At 48.8% G+C, this 16769-nt stretch overlaps 1 protein-coding gene across 4 annotated transcripts in view; it reads left to right on the top strand.

The window, feature by feature from the left end:
- Positions 1–16769, top strand: part of sema4c (sema domain, immunoglobulin domain (Ig), transmembrane domain (TM) and short cytoplasmic domain, (semaphorin) 4C) — a 58560-nt gene that overhangs the window by 34237 nt on the left and 7554 nt on the right. For all 4 annotated transcript variants that reach the window (XM_057033087.1, XM_057033089.1, XM_057033086.1 and 1 more), the window contains 10 exons: positions 4883–5037; positions 7922–7984; positions 9047–9145; positions 9543–9639; positions 10080–10199; positions 11622–11773; positions 12947–13122; positions 14076–14220; positions 14680–14893; positions 16372–16487. In XM_057033087.1, the coding sequence (XP_056889067.1) occupies positions 4883–5037; positions 7922–7984; positions 9047–9145; positions 9543–9639; positions 10080–10199; positions 11622–11773; positions 12947–13122; positions 14076–14220; positions 14680–14893; positions 16372–16487 (1337 nt within the window). The remainder of the gene's footprint in view (positions 1–4882; positions 5038–7921; positions 7985–9046; positions 9146–9542; positions 9640–10079; positions 10200–11621; positions 11774–12946; positions 13123–14075; positions 14221–14679; positions 14894–16371; positions 16488–16769) is intronic.

The raw sequence follows: 16769 nt of genomic DNA, 5'->3' as shown, positions 1-16769 counted from the left end.
CGTCTCGCTGCCATCTTCCCCGACCTTCCAATTATAGTAATGAGCGGTTGAGAGCGGAGGAAGAGGAGGCAGAGCGGGAGGAGGAGGAGGAGGCTGCACGCGTTGGGGAGGACGGATGGATGGAAGCAGACGCTTCATCACTGCTTTTTGTCTGCGCCGCTCATCCTCTGACCCCGCTCTGATTGGTCCGCGGAGATTAACAGCAGATGTGAGGACCTGGAGCGCCCTCGGGGCTGATGTGGGTCAGGTTGTCATGCAGACATCCCGGCTGTAGCGACGCTCTGAGGGAGCGGCCCGGCTAACAATTAGCAGCTTTTCTAAACACGAAAATCTCATCATGCAAGAGGTCATTTGATCATAAACGGGGCTCCCTCATCAGTGCAGGACCCCCCCCCCCGCAGGTCGTTGGTTATGGGCACTTCAAACAGCGCCGGACCCACAAATGCGCGTCTCTCCATCTGCTGCTGCCCCATCAGACACGCCGGGTCACTCGTTGCATCAACCAGCTCTTGATTTGTTCTGCTTGTTGTAAATTGCAATGGTCCCCACCCCCACCCACCCCACCCCACGGACTAATACCCCCCCCACACACACACAGTCTACAGGCACGCTTTCATCTCCTGCCTTTACCCCCCTCCCTCCCTGCCCCACCCCTCCATTGTTGTGTTAATCCACTCGTACCACTTCCTCTCCCATCCCTTGATCTCGTCTCTCGGTTTGATCGCTCTTTCGCCGCCGCCGCTTATCGCGGGCGGCTAGCGGCAAATGCTAATTCTCCACAAACAAGAGCTTACACGTTTAAGGCGCAGCGAGACAAACGTGCACTTCCATTGTGCATCCTCACCGGCGCTCCTCGCGTTCGCCGGCGCGTTAGATCGCCGAATTCCCTCTGTTGCGGCGCGAATAATCCAATGAAAAATAATCCCTAATCTCCGGCGGGAACCTGAACTCAGCTGACAAAAGGCATTTATTTTTGCAGATCCAGCTTGTAGAGACGCGTCTTCCCTTTCGTTTTGTCTCCCTGCTCTCATTCTGTCGTACACCTGAGTCTCATGCGAACCTGTCGTCTGTTGAGCAGACAAAGCAGAGTGTGTGTGAGCCTGTGTGTGTGCGTGCGTGTGTGTTCTTTCAAAGAGGGTCCCGGCTCAGACGGGGGTCTGACGCTGCCCCGCTGGGGTGTATCTTGCCTCGTCTGTGTGGGCGCTGCTCAGCTCGTCTGCCTCCCGCGTGTCGCTGCTTCAAAGCTCTCCCCGAAATAGGCCTTTAATCACAGTCTGGTGCGAGCGGCTCTGCGGCGAGGAGCTATAAGGAGACGCTGGATGTATTTATAGCGGACGGGCAGAGGGAAGCAGCCGCTGCTGGCAGGACCGGGGAGGCAGATTACAGAGGCCAGTCCCAGAGTCCGCTCCTTCTCCAGGCGGGCCTGGAAGCAACAGGCGCCCCCGTCCCGCCTCCCTCACCCCCCCTCTGCGTGGGAGTGCTCTTCGGCTGCCCGGGCCGGACGGTGAAACGGGGACGTGACCTTGAGACACATCCGAAAGTGGCACTGACTCGGGTACACCGGCGCTCTTTCAGCAACAGTTTCCATGGAGTCATTTGCCACGTTAGAAGGGGCAGCTCCCAGATTTAGCCCTGTAATTACCCGCTGTATTTCACCCCTCTGACTCAGACGCACGCCACCACCTCGTTTCTCTGCAAGCTTTTGGTTCGGTGATTTATTTCCCCCCCAATCTTGTTTCAGAAGTCACCAAAGAAAGAGACGCCGCCGTCAAAGGCAATTCCGTAATAGTTTGTTCTGTTTGTCATCCTTTCATGGTCTTTTGTTGCGCTTGTGAAGTGGAATTTACGCTCTCAGGCTGCGTTCAAGGGCTCAAAAAGTGCTTCAAAAACATCCTACAAACAACATGCAAACAGCAGGAGGCAGTTTGGCCGTCATGGCTGCCATGTGGCAGCTTCTTTTAATGACAGAGACAAAGAGGTTTGAGCATGACGTGCTGCTCAGGGCTGCTTTAAACCCAGATGTCACGTTTGTACTTGTGTTAACAAAGAAGAGAAGTCAGACATTGACGAGTCAGTCATCACTGATGCACTGCAGTTAGATGTCAAGATAGAGTTAAATTAGTTCTGCAGAACGTATCTGCAGATTAGCAGAACAGGCTCGCAGATGTGGGAGAAATAGCTAAACTACTGCTAAAGATCAGTCTCATAAATGGTCTCCAACACTCATAAAAGCTTTAAATGCAGGGATTTTGAAAAATCTAACAAAGCCTAATCACCACCATCCCCTTTTTCCCCATTTGGACTATTTTTTGTTCTGTTCCTCTCTCCGTTGTCTGAGCCTTCCATTGTCTCCTCTCTCCATTTACTCATTCAAACCCATTTGTCTTCTGATCACACTTGTCTCCAGGCACAAAAGAACTTTGAAGGAGCGTACATTCAGCAGGTCCTTCGGGATGAGGCAGCATCCCAAAAACAATGTTTTTGGGTGAAAACAATGAAAGTTAAAGCTTTTTTATTACTCTGAGATACGCAGAACCTTTAATACCAGGTGTGGAGGGGAATTTGTGGGTGGTCTCAGGTCTGCCACACAGTGGTCAGAGAGCGGAACTGCAGCTGCTTGTTAAAGCTAGAACTGTGTGTGGGTGTGTGTGTGTGTGTGTGGTGTGTGTGTGTGTGTGTGTGTGTGTGTTCTCACTGTTCCCGTTTAAAAAATGGTCCCAGTTCCTGGTTGGTGAAGTGGCCAGGAGTAAAGCAAGCTTTGTTTTCAGTGACACATTAGCTTAAATTACTGTGACTGACTGCCCCCCCCCCAACACACACACACACCAACCCTGACCGAGAGGTCACCTGACAGGCGAATGTTGGATCCCTCACATTCAGCAGGTGTGTCATCAGAACGCGAGTACCAACTAGGCCGCGGCGCCACATGAACACTTAGTCATCCCATAAATCACGCCGACTCCCTCCGCCCCCCCCCCCTAAAAAAAAAGCTCTCCAGCTTCTATTTTCAGTGATGAAAAATGCAAAACAGAGGTGGAAAGAAAATATTCATGCCGCTGAAAGGAAGAAAGGGGATGTTCGCGCCGGGCTGCTGCATTACGGACATAATGGAGACACCTCGCGCTCGGAACGCTATCATCCTGGATGAGGAGGGTGGGGGGGGACAAGGTGACACTGCAGACAAAAAGGGTGTGGATAATGAAAACTAAACACCATCCTTTCTCTGCGTCTTGCTCTCTCATCCCTTCCTGCTCTGTCTGAGCGCTCGTCGGGTGGGATTTGAGTGTGTGTGGGGATTTTTCTCCCCATAATCATTTTAAGATTGTTTATGTCGGCGGCGCGAGAGAGCGCGCGCAGCCTTTAAACCAATTAGACAGGCCCGGGATCAGCCTCTTTCATCAATAGCGGGAGCTTAATATTGGGCTAATACGGCGAGCGGTGCCCTAATCAGAGGAAAAGGCGCCGTTAAGGCCGCTATTAAGATGCGATTTACATCTGTACGTTCAGCCCAGATAATGAGCCTCTAATCGCACCTGCACATTTATTCCCATTATTGGAACGCATTCCTTAGCAACCTCCGGCTCTACATTCTGCCCACGTCGTCGCCCAGATCTGGTTTTCTATTTGCAATAATGCGTCCAAATCCCCGTATTGTTGCGTGGCGCTGCTGTCTGGCCCAGATTAAGCTGCCGGGTTGTGATTCTCAATCTGCGACAGCCATCTTTACTCCCGGCGTTGCCTCGAATCGGAGCAGAATTCCCTCTGCTGTTCTCTCCGTTTACAGTCCACCAGCACTCAGGGCCTGAAGCTCTTCCTGCTACATAAGGAAAAAGCCGCCATCGGGGACTCCGCAGTGGGTCCAATCAGCCCTCCAGGCGGGTTCTCATCGGTATTCACGCTGTAAAAGATCTGCTGTGCTGTTGGACTCTGCGTCAGGAAATTGTTTATTTGGACGCTTCTTCTCTAAATATTCATCCAGCTCATCGGAATCGCACAGACCTGCGGTCCCGCCTCGGGCCGATCCGCCTGGGAGTCAGCATTTCACTTTTGTCCCTTGTTTTTTTTCCCTGTACTCTTTGTTTCCAAGGGTTCTCTCATTTCTCAGCGCTAATGAATTGGAGATTAGCGCGCGGTGGTATTTCACGTCAGGAGATCGCACATAACAGGAGCGAGCGGATCCAAATTAAGTCTGGAAGGTGTTCGGATGGGTTGAGCGGGCTGTGAGTCCACCAGTAACCGTTTCTAGAACACGTTCCCGCTTAATTGGGCCTTAACTGGATTTTATTTTCCGCCCATTCCGAGTGTCAGCGCTTCTACCTGTTAAACTCGAGAGGGGGGAAAAACCGTTTCATTCTGTCACCTCTGATGGAAGCCGACCTTTTCGAACACAACGAGCCACTTTTCTGTGAACCGGAGGAGGGAAACAGGAAGTAGGCTGACGGTGGCGAAGCGTCGTTGTCGATTTTTTTACTCGTCTATTGGAGTGAAACTCTTCGGAGTCCAAAAGGGGCGGCCAGCTCGGCGACCTGGCAGTTCTACTGTGACATCCTTCACAGCACTTTTCCTGGAAAAGTTTTGAGGCCTGAAGGCTAATGGATGGCAGGAACGCCGAAGATTAGCCGTGTTAGATGTCCGCCGGCAGGTGCGACGACCGCGGGGGTTCCGGCCGAGTGAGAGGTTTCAGAGAAAGAACGACGGCGGACACAGTTGCTAATGAAAACCGGAGATGCGGGTGTGTGATGGAGTGGGCGAGGCTCGCTCGATGCCTCGCATTAGCAAACGTCAACACATGAGGTGTGAAATGTTCTCCTGAGGTGTCATTCCGGCGCCTGTCAACGCACCCGGGTCGCGACCTTAACGCTGCGTCTCTGTCTTCCTCCAGGTGTGTTGGACAGCATGGCGAGGTTCAGCGTCCAGGGCGTGTTCAACTACAGCATGCTGACCCTGTCCGACCACGAGAGGGTCCTGTACGTCGGGGCACGGGAGGCGCTGTTCGCCCTGGACCCCAACGACATCAGCAGACAGCTGCGGCCGCAGGTACCAACGCGCGCTCCCGCTCGCCGCTGCCTTTGATGATAGCGTATGAGAGAAACCCCCCCGCGGTGCTCCAGGATGAAGAGCTGAAGTGCCATCTCCTCACCGCAGCCTGATTACTGAGAGCCGCGGGGCTAAAAATGCGTTTCAGACACTTCATTTAAATGCAGCAAATTCAATTATGATGTTAAGTGTGATATCATTATTGTGGGAAAGCTTAAAAAGTGCAGAGGTTCTGTCTGGATAAGGAGGAACCGTCCGTCTATTAACTTCCACAGCCCTGTTTTATTCGCTCGTTGGCAACTCAGCAACGCTAAATGATGTCATGGCGAAGGCGCCGCAGCCAAGCTAGTTGTTTAGTTTTTTTTTTTAATGGGCTGTCTTGTGCTTCTTTTCTGGGCGTGGAGGAGCTAATAATGTATAGTGTCTACCAATTTAGTACTCCCAAAATGTATTAAAGTGTCCTCCTTGAAGGGTCAAATTTCTCATAAAATGTTTTAATTGCCGATGTTAGCAAAAAGCACATATTTTTGCAAGGCAGAAAATCGTGTTTTGCCTTTGGCTCGACCAACGATCCCTCAGACTCTGTCACAATTTTATAATGCAAGTAAAGATCTGGACGGGCTCTTTATGAAAACGTCCTTCCAGGAAAATAACCCCAAAGTTATCAATGAGCAGGGTCTGGAAATTGCTAACGCATAGCTAACACCTCCCTGACTCACAGCTAACACGCTATAGTTAAGCTATAGTTAAGAGGATGATCAAGTGAGATCTTTCTGCTCTTTGCCATTTTCAGCGATTTTTATTTTTTTGGAAGAATTTGTTCAGTTTGTTCCTTAAAGGGTCCAACTGTAGTGGTGGGATAAGGATTATACTCTGTGAGGTCATCTGGCTGCGAAGATCCGCTTCGATGGGTAGCTGTGAACGCGTGGGCGCCAACAGGCACGTTGAGAAACTCTCCAACCCGTCGTGGCTGCGATCTCCTTCCGCTAATTTCCTCGTTGTTTTAATCCTCCGGTCCTGATTGGACTCCCTCCCGCTCAACTCCGCGCTCACGCAAATAAAGACACACTAAAGCTCCTAAGACTCAATCGGGTTTGGCTCTGCACCCTCAATAATATCGCAATCGATGTCGTTAGAGCGCTCCGGCGAGCGGGCGGCGAGCAGCTCGCGGCGGCGTGGGGATTGTTATCTGATTTACCGCCATAATGAGCAGTTAGAAGGCGCCCGCTCGCACTGTCACGTTCCGACCCACTGTAATAACACCGCCACGCCACCTGTTGGGGGACACACAGAACTGAGGACGAGGGACCGATGAGATCCCCTCCGTCACCATCTGCCCCCCCCACATCTCCCCCATTTAACTGCAGACTTTAATGTCTCGCCGCTCTTTGTTTATGGCTTCCATATCGCTCTTTCTGTCCCGGGATGTTTTTCCGAGGCTGCAGGAATTTGATTTTAAATGTTTTAAATGTCGCCGTTTTCCCAGTCAGACCCGCCATCGTTGGCTGTTACACCCCCCATTTGAGGGTAGTTGTGTTTACAGCACCCTTCCACACTGTAACATGGAAAAGCCTCAGGACCGGGAAGGTGCAGCCTCCAGCCGTTGGAAGCATTCAGGAAGGATGTTGAAGTTTCCGGGCACCGCTGCTCCCTGCTCTTCCACAGGTTCATATGGAAAGGCTGGGAGAGTCTTCCATAGAATCTTCCATAGAAGTGAATGAAACGTATTTCATATTTACTGAGTGTCGCTCTTTCCAGGGAGCAGCCTTCCACATCCATATACGGAAAAGCTTAGAATTTAGCCTCCAGGTTAGCAAAACGTTGGTCTCGTCAATGTATCTGGGGGACAAACGATAATTTCTACAAGTGTCTCTTTTCTCAGGCTTTCTGGTTTTATTCCATTCAGAACATTCAGTCTTCCAACTTCTTATTGGACGAAAAGACAAAGATTCCAGACCGAGATTTACATTTTTAGCACATCCATTTATGCTTCCGATGATTCACTTCAGTTTATTCAATCTTCAGTTATTGGTGGACTGGTGTCAGTAAACGTCCTAAAATAAACCTTCCCGTCATTGTTTGTCACATGAACCAGATTTATCGGCCCGTTTGTCTCCGACTTGGTCGGCTCGAGACGTGAGCGCGACCCGGGACGCCCCGCCTGTTTCAAAAAGTGACGTTTGTCTTGGAAAACCAACGCAACCGTTTAGGGAGGAACGATCGGACCTGCTGTTGTTCCTGTTGTCCAGAAACTGAAGCACATTAGTTACAATCACCGTGGCGATCGCTCACAGTCAGAGCCTTATCATTAATTTAGTTAATAAATCTTAACCTTGGAATTGAATATCGCATCCATTCCAGAGGGGCCAGTTTGTTTTCCTGCCTCGACAGTGACAGATTATATTGAATATGAATTATCTTGAGCAGAAACAGCAACTTGGCTCCGTTATCCGGGTTTGACGCTGGATCCGCTGCTGCTAATAATTGGAGTAATTCATTCTAATGGTGTGGAAACACACCTGAGTCCAGAGGTCAAAGGTCAGCCGCGGTGCAAGGCTGCTCCTGTAAATCATACCGACGTGGGGAACGCTGGAAGAGCGTTTATGAGCTTCCCTCCATCATTTCCCAGCTGCTCCGGGTCACTTCTGGAGATAACGGGGCCGCTCAGATGCCGTTTCCACATTCACAGGGAACAAAAGCAGATCTGCCTCTCGCATGTTTGAGCACTTTATTCTGCTGATGGTGGTTCCCACCCATGAGGGAACTCCTCAAAGTCTGCTGGTCACGCTCAGGTCGTACATTCAGCCGGCCCGGGCCCGCAGGCCCACACGGTTCCCGGGATGAACTCGTTTCACACATCATCCCCTCTCTTGTCTTTGTCCAGATTGACTGGCCGGCGCCGCAGGATAAGAAGAAAGAATGCGCCGCCAAAGGGAAGAACAACCAGGTACGGCACCACGCAGAGCGGCTGATGCTCCGCTCTGCTGATGCTCCGCTCTGCTGGGTTACAGTCAGCAGCGTTACAGGCTGATCGCTCAGGGGTTCCTCTCAATCGAGCTCTGATCGGACCTTACAGTCCGCAGATTATAAAGCACTTTTTAAAGGCCGTGTTAAACAAATGAGAAATGAGTCTGAATTTGATTTTCACCTGTGTCGTTGTCTTTGTTAAAAGCTCTTCTGGAACTTCGGAGCTGAAAGGGTTCTCGCTCGCTTTTGTAGCAGCAGCACTTGAGCTCGAACCGCCTTCCAAAGAAGACTTTACAAAACACGATATCATTAAAAGAGGAAATTAACCTTCTGAAAACAGAGGGACAAGTTAAAATCACCCATTATCCTTCATACTGGAGCGAGCTCAGCAAGCTATTACAGTAGCTGCTAATGCTATAGGGCATGTGGTCCTAGCATATATGCTGCTAATAGAATGTAAAGACCTAACAAAAGCCATATGGTGTTTACGCTGTTTGTCTTTCCAGCTAATGATTTGTTGTGTTTATTTCTGCCAGACGGGTCTCATCATGATTAGCCGCGCTGATGACAGTAGCGGCTAACGTTAGAGCAGCGCTTCTGTTGTACATTAGCCGCAGACCCAGTTTAGCATCAGCTGGATGCTCTGAATTATTCATTCATTCACATCACGCACCGGCATCTGCTTTCAATTCCCATCGAAGAGCGTTAGCGTTCGTCACAGTGGAGACATTACAGGGCACTTCACATAAAACGCCGCGTACATTCTGCTCTTAATTGCACACGTATTTGTTCAGAGGAAACACGGCGCTGCTCTGCGCCTGTATGCTCCTTTCAGGAGTTACTCAGATGATGTGGCTCAGTCTCTTAGTTTTCAGGTCGATAAAATGTCTTAATAGATAATTCCAGCAACGGTGTGTTCAGGTAACCAGACTATTGACTGTATAAAATAGATATTTAGCCACTAATGTTGGGGAAGAGGCTGGAAAAGTTTAAGAAAAATGAACAAATATCACAACAATCCTCTGTTGGTTCACCCTCACAGACCGAGTGCTTCAACTACATACGCTTCCTGCAGACCTACAACCACACACACCTCTACACCTGCGGCACCTACGCCTTCCAGCCCAAATGCACTTTAGTGGTGAGTCAATGTGTGTGTGTGTGTGTGTGTGTGTGTGTGTGTGTTGGGGGGGGGGTCCTTTAGTGGCCAGTCATCAAAAGCAGCACTGACAAGTGTTAAGTGACCTCGGGCTCAGACCGATGTGTGACAGAACCTAAATAAATCAGAGGGTAAATCTGAAAGTGTGTGTGTGTGTGTGTGTGTGTGTGTGTGTGTGTGTGTGTGTAAGAGAGAGACTGATCCATGGTGATGGCTGAGGTCCTGGTTCTCGTTACGGACACACTGAGCTTGCAGCTGTGTCATGTAGGTCACCTTTCACACTGTCCATGGTGCGCCGATGTTCCTAATTGTGTGTGTGTGTGTGTGTGTGTGTGTGTGTGTGTGTGTGTGTGTGTGTGGTGTGTTTGTGTGTTTGCAGAATGCCGACTATTTTACCCTAAGCACTGCACCCCTGGATGATGGGAAGGGTAAATGCCCTTATGACCCTGCCAAGGGTCACACCGGCCTCATCGTTGGTGAGTGATAGTGTGTGTTAACCTGAAAACACACTCTTCTCCCCCCCGCACATACATACCCACACACACACGACTTGTCCATTTACCACTGGGGGGCGATAGAGTGCAGGTAGTCCAGTAACTGAACCCCAGGAGACACAAAAGCGAGAATTAGCCCAGTAATTACACACATTCATTAAGGAGTAATTAGAGGAGCAAAAGCATCACAGACTCTGGTCTGCTGACAACACTTACATAATTGTTCAGAAAATGATGGATAAGTTCTCAAATTTGAAGTGTTTGTGGTGAAGCTGTTCTCGTTGTTCGATGTGCACTCCAGAGAGGGGGAATCAAACCCGGGTCCAAGTGCTGCTGATAGCATCAGTTTTCCAAAGCTCATCCGAATCTCCCAGCAGCCATTTTAGTCGTGAAAACTGAAGCTGTCGTTTTTGCTGCTGCAGACAGGGAGCTGTACTCGGCAACGCTCAACAACTTCCTGGGGACCGAGCCAGTCATCCTGAGGAACCTGGGCTACCAGCACTACAGCATGAAGAGCGAGTACTTGCCTGCCTGGCTCAATGGTACGTGGGCAGCAGAGAAGAGAAAAATGTGCCAAATCTGTAGCAGAAATGCTTTACTGCATTCATTTTGATAGAATTATTATGATTTTTCTTTTACAATACGAGATTACAACAGTTGAAATGTTTCAGCTTCCTAATCGAGGTCCAAGTCACCATAAATAGTGATCGTGGTAAGATCAAAGGGACTTAGCTTGCTAGCTACAGGCTAGTTTCCTGCTGCATTTTCAGAAATGAGCCAGTTCTTTTAATCATCAATACCAGTGTTCCCAGTAAGTGAAAGCCCAATGAGACTCACTTCTACTGCAGATATCTTAAGGTTTAATTCATCTCCAACGGTTATATAAACCCTAAACGTAGTAGTAGCTTCAATGCTGAACTAATGAAATATCAACTTTGATGACAACATGTTTCTTTTTATTTTAAGACATACCGGTAGTTAAAAAAAAATGGGGCTGGCATCATGCTAACACACAAGCGAAAGAAATGAGTTGCAGGAAATGAAGGGGTGGAAGCGAAGGATCATTATCTTTTGGCGGGGAAAAGAGCGAGCGAGTCACTTGAAGAGAAATCAGGGAGCGAAAAGGAGGAAGTGGGTGATGAAGGAGGAGAAATTAGGACTGGGGATGAAAAGATAACACGCAGATGTGGACCGAGGTGTCCGCTTAATATTCCTGCTGATACGGGGGGCTTTTATTAAAAACTAGACTGAGACTAATAAAACAGGCCTCACCTTCAATTAAGCAGCGTCTGAACAGCACAAGAGCATTTAATTGGGCTCAATTTCAGTGGGTAGTTGTAGCAGGATGAATTAAAGAAGCCAAGCGGGAGACGGGAATGTTCAGAGAAATTCCCAGCAGCTCACAACATTTTTTTAATGAAATATCTTCCAAATTTTAATGAGAAGTGGCTAAAGAGCCATTCTGAAAAGCGAGGAACCCAAAATGGACCATTAACGAGGAGCAGCGAGGAATGTGACTGGAGGAGAGACGAGGCGGAAGAGTGATTATAGAAGATAAAGAGAGACAGGGATGGTGGAATTCTGTGCTTCTGTGATAACTGTAGCTGCTCCATCAGCTATTCTGCTTCTGAAGCTCTCAAAATTCTTAAAAGTACACCAACTCTCTCATAAAACCACGTATAAAACTATTCAAGTTCGCTGAAATTACACAAAATAGTCACTATTTTGACTTGAAAGTTCCTCTAAAATGCCACAACTGAATGCTATAGGGCATGTGGTCCTAGCATATATATATAAATGTCGCCCATTAATCAGTATGTTTTCATCGAAACGACTGAAAAGGTTGAAGGTTCTAGGATCTAATATCACCCAGAAGCCTGTAAAAAGGTATTCTCGTGACATTCTGAGGCGACGAATGCATCTGAAACTCCCAAAAACGCGGCCTTTGATTGCTCCCCCTGCAGAGCCGGACTTCGTGGGCTCGGCCCTGGTGAAGGAAAGCAGCGGCAGCAATGACGGAGACGATGATAAGATCTACTTCTTCTTCAGCGAGCGAGCGTTGGAGCTGGACTGTGACACCGAGCTGACGGTGGCCAGGGTGGCCCGCGTCTGCAAGGTACTGACGATTAACATCTGGAAACAGGTTCCTAAAACTTGTTTTTCATATCTTTACGCCCCCTTAACCTCCTAAATAACTAAAAACCCCTTGAGAGTCCACAGACCTGAGGAGCATCGGCTGCTAACAGGTCATACAAATGATCGCAGTCCTCCTTAAGAGCATTTAAGGTGGTAAGCATTGAGGGCTTCAGGTGATCTATAATGCAGAACCGGTCAATTAAATTGATCGGACCAGAACAAAAAATTCATTTATGTCATAGTAGGGAAACGTTAATGAGATTTATGTTGTTATTAAAAGCACCGACGGGGGCGAACTGAGGCAGAACCGGCACTAATAATCCAACAAGGATCCCAGGGGAGGTTTAATTTAGCCAAAATAGAATTCACCTCTGCTTCCACTTCTAACAATAAAGTTTTCATAGTTTGAATTTCTTCCCATTTTCAGCCTCCAGCCAACACGGAATATTCTGTTCAGGCGATGAATCTTTTATCAAAGCTGAATAAATTCCAAGCATCACAATGGCAACGAGCTCGTCGGAAAAACACATAATGGGATTTTAGCGCAACATGATGTTTTCTACAGTTTCACATGTGGGATTATATTCAGACGTAATGTGTGCAATTAGGAGGACATTATACTGTTTTTAATGTCTGCGCTGTAATGAAAGATAACTGACATTAGAAGCAGATTATAAGCGCTAAAGTTGTGAGTAATTTAGACGGATCTACTTTTTTTATTTATTTATCACAGCGGGTCCCAATTCTCTCTGCAGTAATCAGAGCATTTTCTCGATTTTAATACTTCTTTTATGGCTTTAGCGTTCACTGGCTCCAGTAGGAAAAGGGATATTTTGGAGTGCCTTTGTTTTTTTTAAAATACATATTTATATTCACCTGGGTTAGGGTTGTATTGTATGTATTACCAGTCTAAGTCCCCACGGTGGAATTCAACCTGCAGCGTTGCAGCAGTTAATGGGTCTCATGTGGAAAAAAACACACGTTTCTATATGAGAATTCTGAGGTCTGAATTTTAAATGATACCTAGCTCCAAACGTGATAAAGTTCCCCTTATTCTGTTGTCGGCCACCAGGGGGCGATGACACTAGCCTTGATTTGCAGTGACAAATGCTGATAGACGTGTTTCACCTTGACCCGGCCTCTCCTCTCTCAGGGAGACCTGGGTGGAACCAGGACTCTGCAGAAAAAGTGGACCACCTTCCAGAAAGCGCGGCTGGAGTGCTCCCTCAGCGAGCGCCACGTCTCCTTTAACAACCTGAGGGCCGTCTTCACCCTGCCGGGCCAGGACTGGCGAGGGACCACGTTCTACGGCATCTTCCACGCCCAGTGGTGAGTGACGCCCCGTTCCTTGTGTTCAGGCGGGACAGCTGGAGCGGCGCTTCATCACGGAGAGCTGCGAGCCAATGGAGCTAACGGAGCCATCTGTGCTCTGGGCAACACGCTTCCTCACTTTTGCCAACATGTCTGAGGCTTGGCTTCGTCTTAAAGGCGTGGGTCAGGCGGTTGCTCCTATTTAATGGCTGTAATCATGTACTTTAGGTGATTCAGTGTTTATTATAAAGGCCTTTGACTGCTTGCAAGAGTTATTACAAGTGGAAACAACTCGAATGTGTTTAATTGCATTCATTAGTGATTCAACGTGGTCTTATTTCAGATGATAATGGGTCCATTTGCAGAGGATTTTTTTTTTCTTTTTCACAAAAAGAAAATGTCTGTCCGGGAATTTTTCTTTTTTTAAAAACTGCCTCATGATTTAAGCCATTATCCATGGGCAGAGCAACTTTCTTTGATTGGGTCAACAGCAGTAAAGTGATGCTGGTTCCAGCTGGATAATCCAGGCGTGTGATAAAGTGCTACATAACCACAATGAGCTAATGAGTTACTTATCATCAGCGCTGAGGACGAACAGGGTCACGTGGGTTTCTCCGGGGACGTCCAGGAGCGTTCCTCCGGTCCCAGGTAACGCAGCGCAAAAAGATCCAGCTTTGAACCTGATGCTTTGTTTCCTCATTCAGAATTTCTGAATAAAATGGCTAATCCTTCCTCTCAGTGAGACTGGCTGGGATTCCTTAAAGCCCCCTGGCTTTGAGAGATAACGCTCAGATAATTGCACATTATGCAAATGATGACTTGGCGTTGAAGCCACGATCACAGAATATGCTGCCGCTTTTTGAACTTTTGAAGTCACCCACGCCGTCCAACTACCGCCGACTCCCTTTTCCTGCGCTGTGTGTCTGCCTTTGAGTGTTTGCTAATCGAACCGTCCCGTCTCTGTGCTTCAGGGGCGACGTGGACGTGTCGGCGGTGTGCCAGTACCAGATCAGTGACGTGAAGAAGGTGTTTGAAGGGTCCTACAAAGAGTACAGGGAGGCATCGCAAAGATGGGGCCGCTACACCGGCCCTGTGCCTGTACCACGGCCTGGAGCGGTAAGAAATGAGATGATAAAGTCGCTCGTTAAACCAGATCCTTTTTGACTGATCAGCAATAAAGAGGACATAAGTATGTGTTGTGGAAAAGGGCTGATTGTTGCATAACTGCATCAGATTCATTCAGGAACTAAGAGGGCAGGAGGATTCTTTCGGGATGCAAGTCACAGACTTTTCAGGCTTTTGTCAGCATGCGTAAAAGGGCTGAGGAGGGATAATGAGGGGGGGAGTGGTTTCCTGGAGTGGAGAGTTGGAACAGCACACAAAGCTAAAGATGTAATGATCCATGACCAGAGAAAGGCGAGCTGATGGAGGGGTGGGAGCGTGCTGGAGGAAAAAGGGCAGCTATCTCAAAGCCAAGTAGGCCTGCAAAACCCATTCCAGCTGCAGCGCCTCCAGCTCGTCCTTTTCATCCTGCCTTTCCCTCCTCTGACTGTTCGTCCCCTGTCTGTGCTGCAGTGTATCACCAACTCCTACAGAGAAAGCGGCTACAACAGCTCGCTGCAGCTGCCCGACGCCACGCTTAACTTTGCCAAGAAGCACCCGCTGATGGAGGACAAGGCTCTGGCTCGCCCCCTGCTGCTCACCAAGGGGGTCAACTTCACCAAGCTGGTGGTGGACCGCGTCAGCGCCCTGGACCAGCGAGCCTACAACATGCTCTTCATCGGCACAGGTAATGTTAAAGTTTCAGCCCCGTGGACTCGTTCTCCGGTGACAGAGGCTCGGTACTGTTCCCGAATGTTCTTTTATTCTCCCTCTCATGTTCCCGCGGGTGTCCCGTCTGGGTCTGCTTGTATTTGCTGAAGCAGTGAGAGCAAAGCTGATGGCAGCAGACAGGGACAGGTACTGGCATTAGATGTGCTGCCCCAAAACAACACACCATCTGGCCAGATTTGAGCAGAGTTTCAATTAAGGTCCTGATTTGCATGCTGAGAGCCGTCTTCACGCATCAAAGGAAGCGTCTATGTAGTGTGGCTTAATTAATATCTGCAGTCAGTAGCCATCAGGCTCACGTGCAGGTGCCTGTTTTTGGCACCAGCCTGCAGCCGACCAGCCGTCACCGACTCTCAATCTTCAATCACAGATCCAACGGGCAGATTCTGAGGAATTTGAATGCGGCGCCACTCATGAAAGACTCAACTGTTTACCATTCAGAGCCTTACTGCGGCAAAGTGACTGTGGCAGCTGACGATGTGTCAGCGGTGGGTTCGGGGCATCTCTGCTGGCGAGCATGGACGCACACAGCCCCAGTCATAAATTCATAAACACACAGATGCACGCTCACAGGCTGCCTGAGCCAAGTGCAGTCATCCCCGCTCATCGTGCTTCACAGCACAAACTCAACAGGGCCCTCGGCAGACGTGCGCTCATCGTGCCAGTTGGACTCCGGGCTTGATTAGCTATTAGCATAGCGACAGCTGATGGAAAGGGAGAAAGGGGGAGCTTGTCAGACCTGTTTTTCAGGAAAAACTGTGGCTGCGGGATTGAGGGATTAGCTGACACCGGCCCCTGACATTACAAGTGTGACGGTACGCCACATTTATTTCCCAGCAGAGCATCCCGATGAGCACGGGGATGGTTTTTCATATTAAATTTGACAGTCTCTTCGTCCAAAAGAAAGAAAGGAGTAAGACACGGGCACATGCAACCACACTAATGTCACCCCACAAGCTGTGTCTGTAATGTGGTTCATCATGTGGAGGCTGAACCTTTTCACCACGCCTCGCATGAAGGGAGCACAGAATCTGGTCCTTCTCCGGCACGCCCCACATGAACCCACCTTCGAATTTCAATTTCACCTCCACGGAGGTTCTCGTGGTCGCCGGTCGCTGGGATGGACTGTTTTCTTTCCAGTTTTCTGTCTTACTGAGCTGCAGACCAGCGCAAAAGTTGATATTCACAAAACCAACATTTAATTAGGCCCACAGATGTTTGTTTCCAGGTCATTAATATTTAATTCGATAAGCAGCTGCAGCTGTTCAAATTGTGAAAAATGGAATATTACATGATAATTCCCCAAGTAAACTTGTGTTTAACAGCAGGTGATGTATTTAAATACCCAGGTGTGGGTTTTATTTTATTTACTGACGCGTGATCGGGCTGATTTTTTCCTATGTCTGCTAAATGGATCTGCTCTTCTGTGCACCACAGCTGAGGGCTGGCTGCAGAGGGTGGTGGTTCTGGGCACGGAGACCCACGTGATCGAGGAGATCCAGCTGTTCGAGACAGCGCAGCCGGTGGACAGCCTGACCATCTCTCACTCAAAGGTAAGGAGGAAATCAGGCGGTTGTATATTGTGTATGAAGCCTTTCCTAGCTTCATAATGTCTTCTGGGGGAGCTGGAATCACCCGATTTAAAAACTGGAGCTGTGATCTCTGAAAATGTGACTGTCGGGTTGCACTCTAGGGCTGTTTTCTCACTTTTGATGATGTTGTGAGTCGAAGCTTCGACTCTATACGAACGTGTTAAACTGCGTTGTTCTTTCAGCCTAAGCCACTATGTCAATGAAATATTAACACTCTCACTTGGAGAAGAGTTCTAATAAGAT

Source organism: Takifugu flavidus, chromosome 5, assembly GCF_003711565.1.
Source record: "Takifugu flavidus isolate HTHZ2018 chromosome 5, ASM371156v2, whole genome shotgun sequence".
NCBI lineage: Eukaryota > Metazoa > Chordata > Actinopteri > Tetraodontiformes > Tetraodontidae > Takifugu > Takifugu flavidus.
The sequence above is the reverse complement of the archived record's forward strand: the minus strand, read 5'-3'. Positions and strand labels throughout refer to the sequence as shown.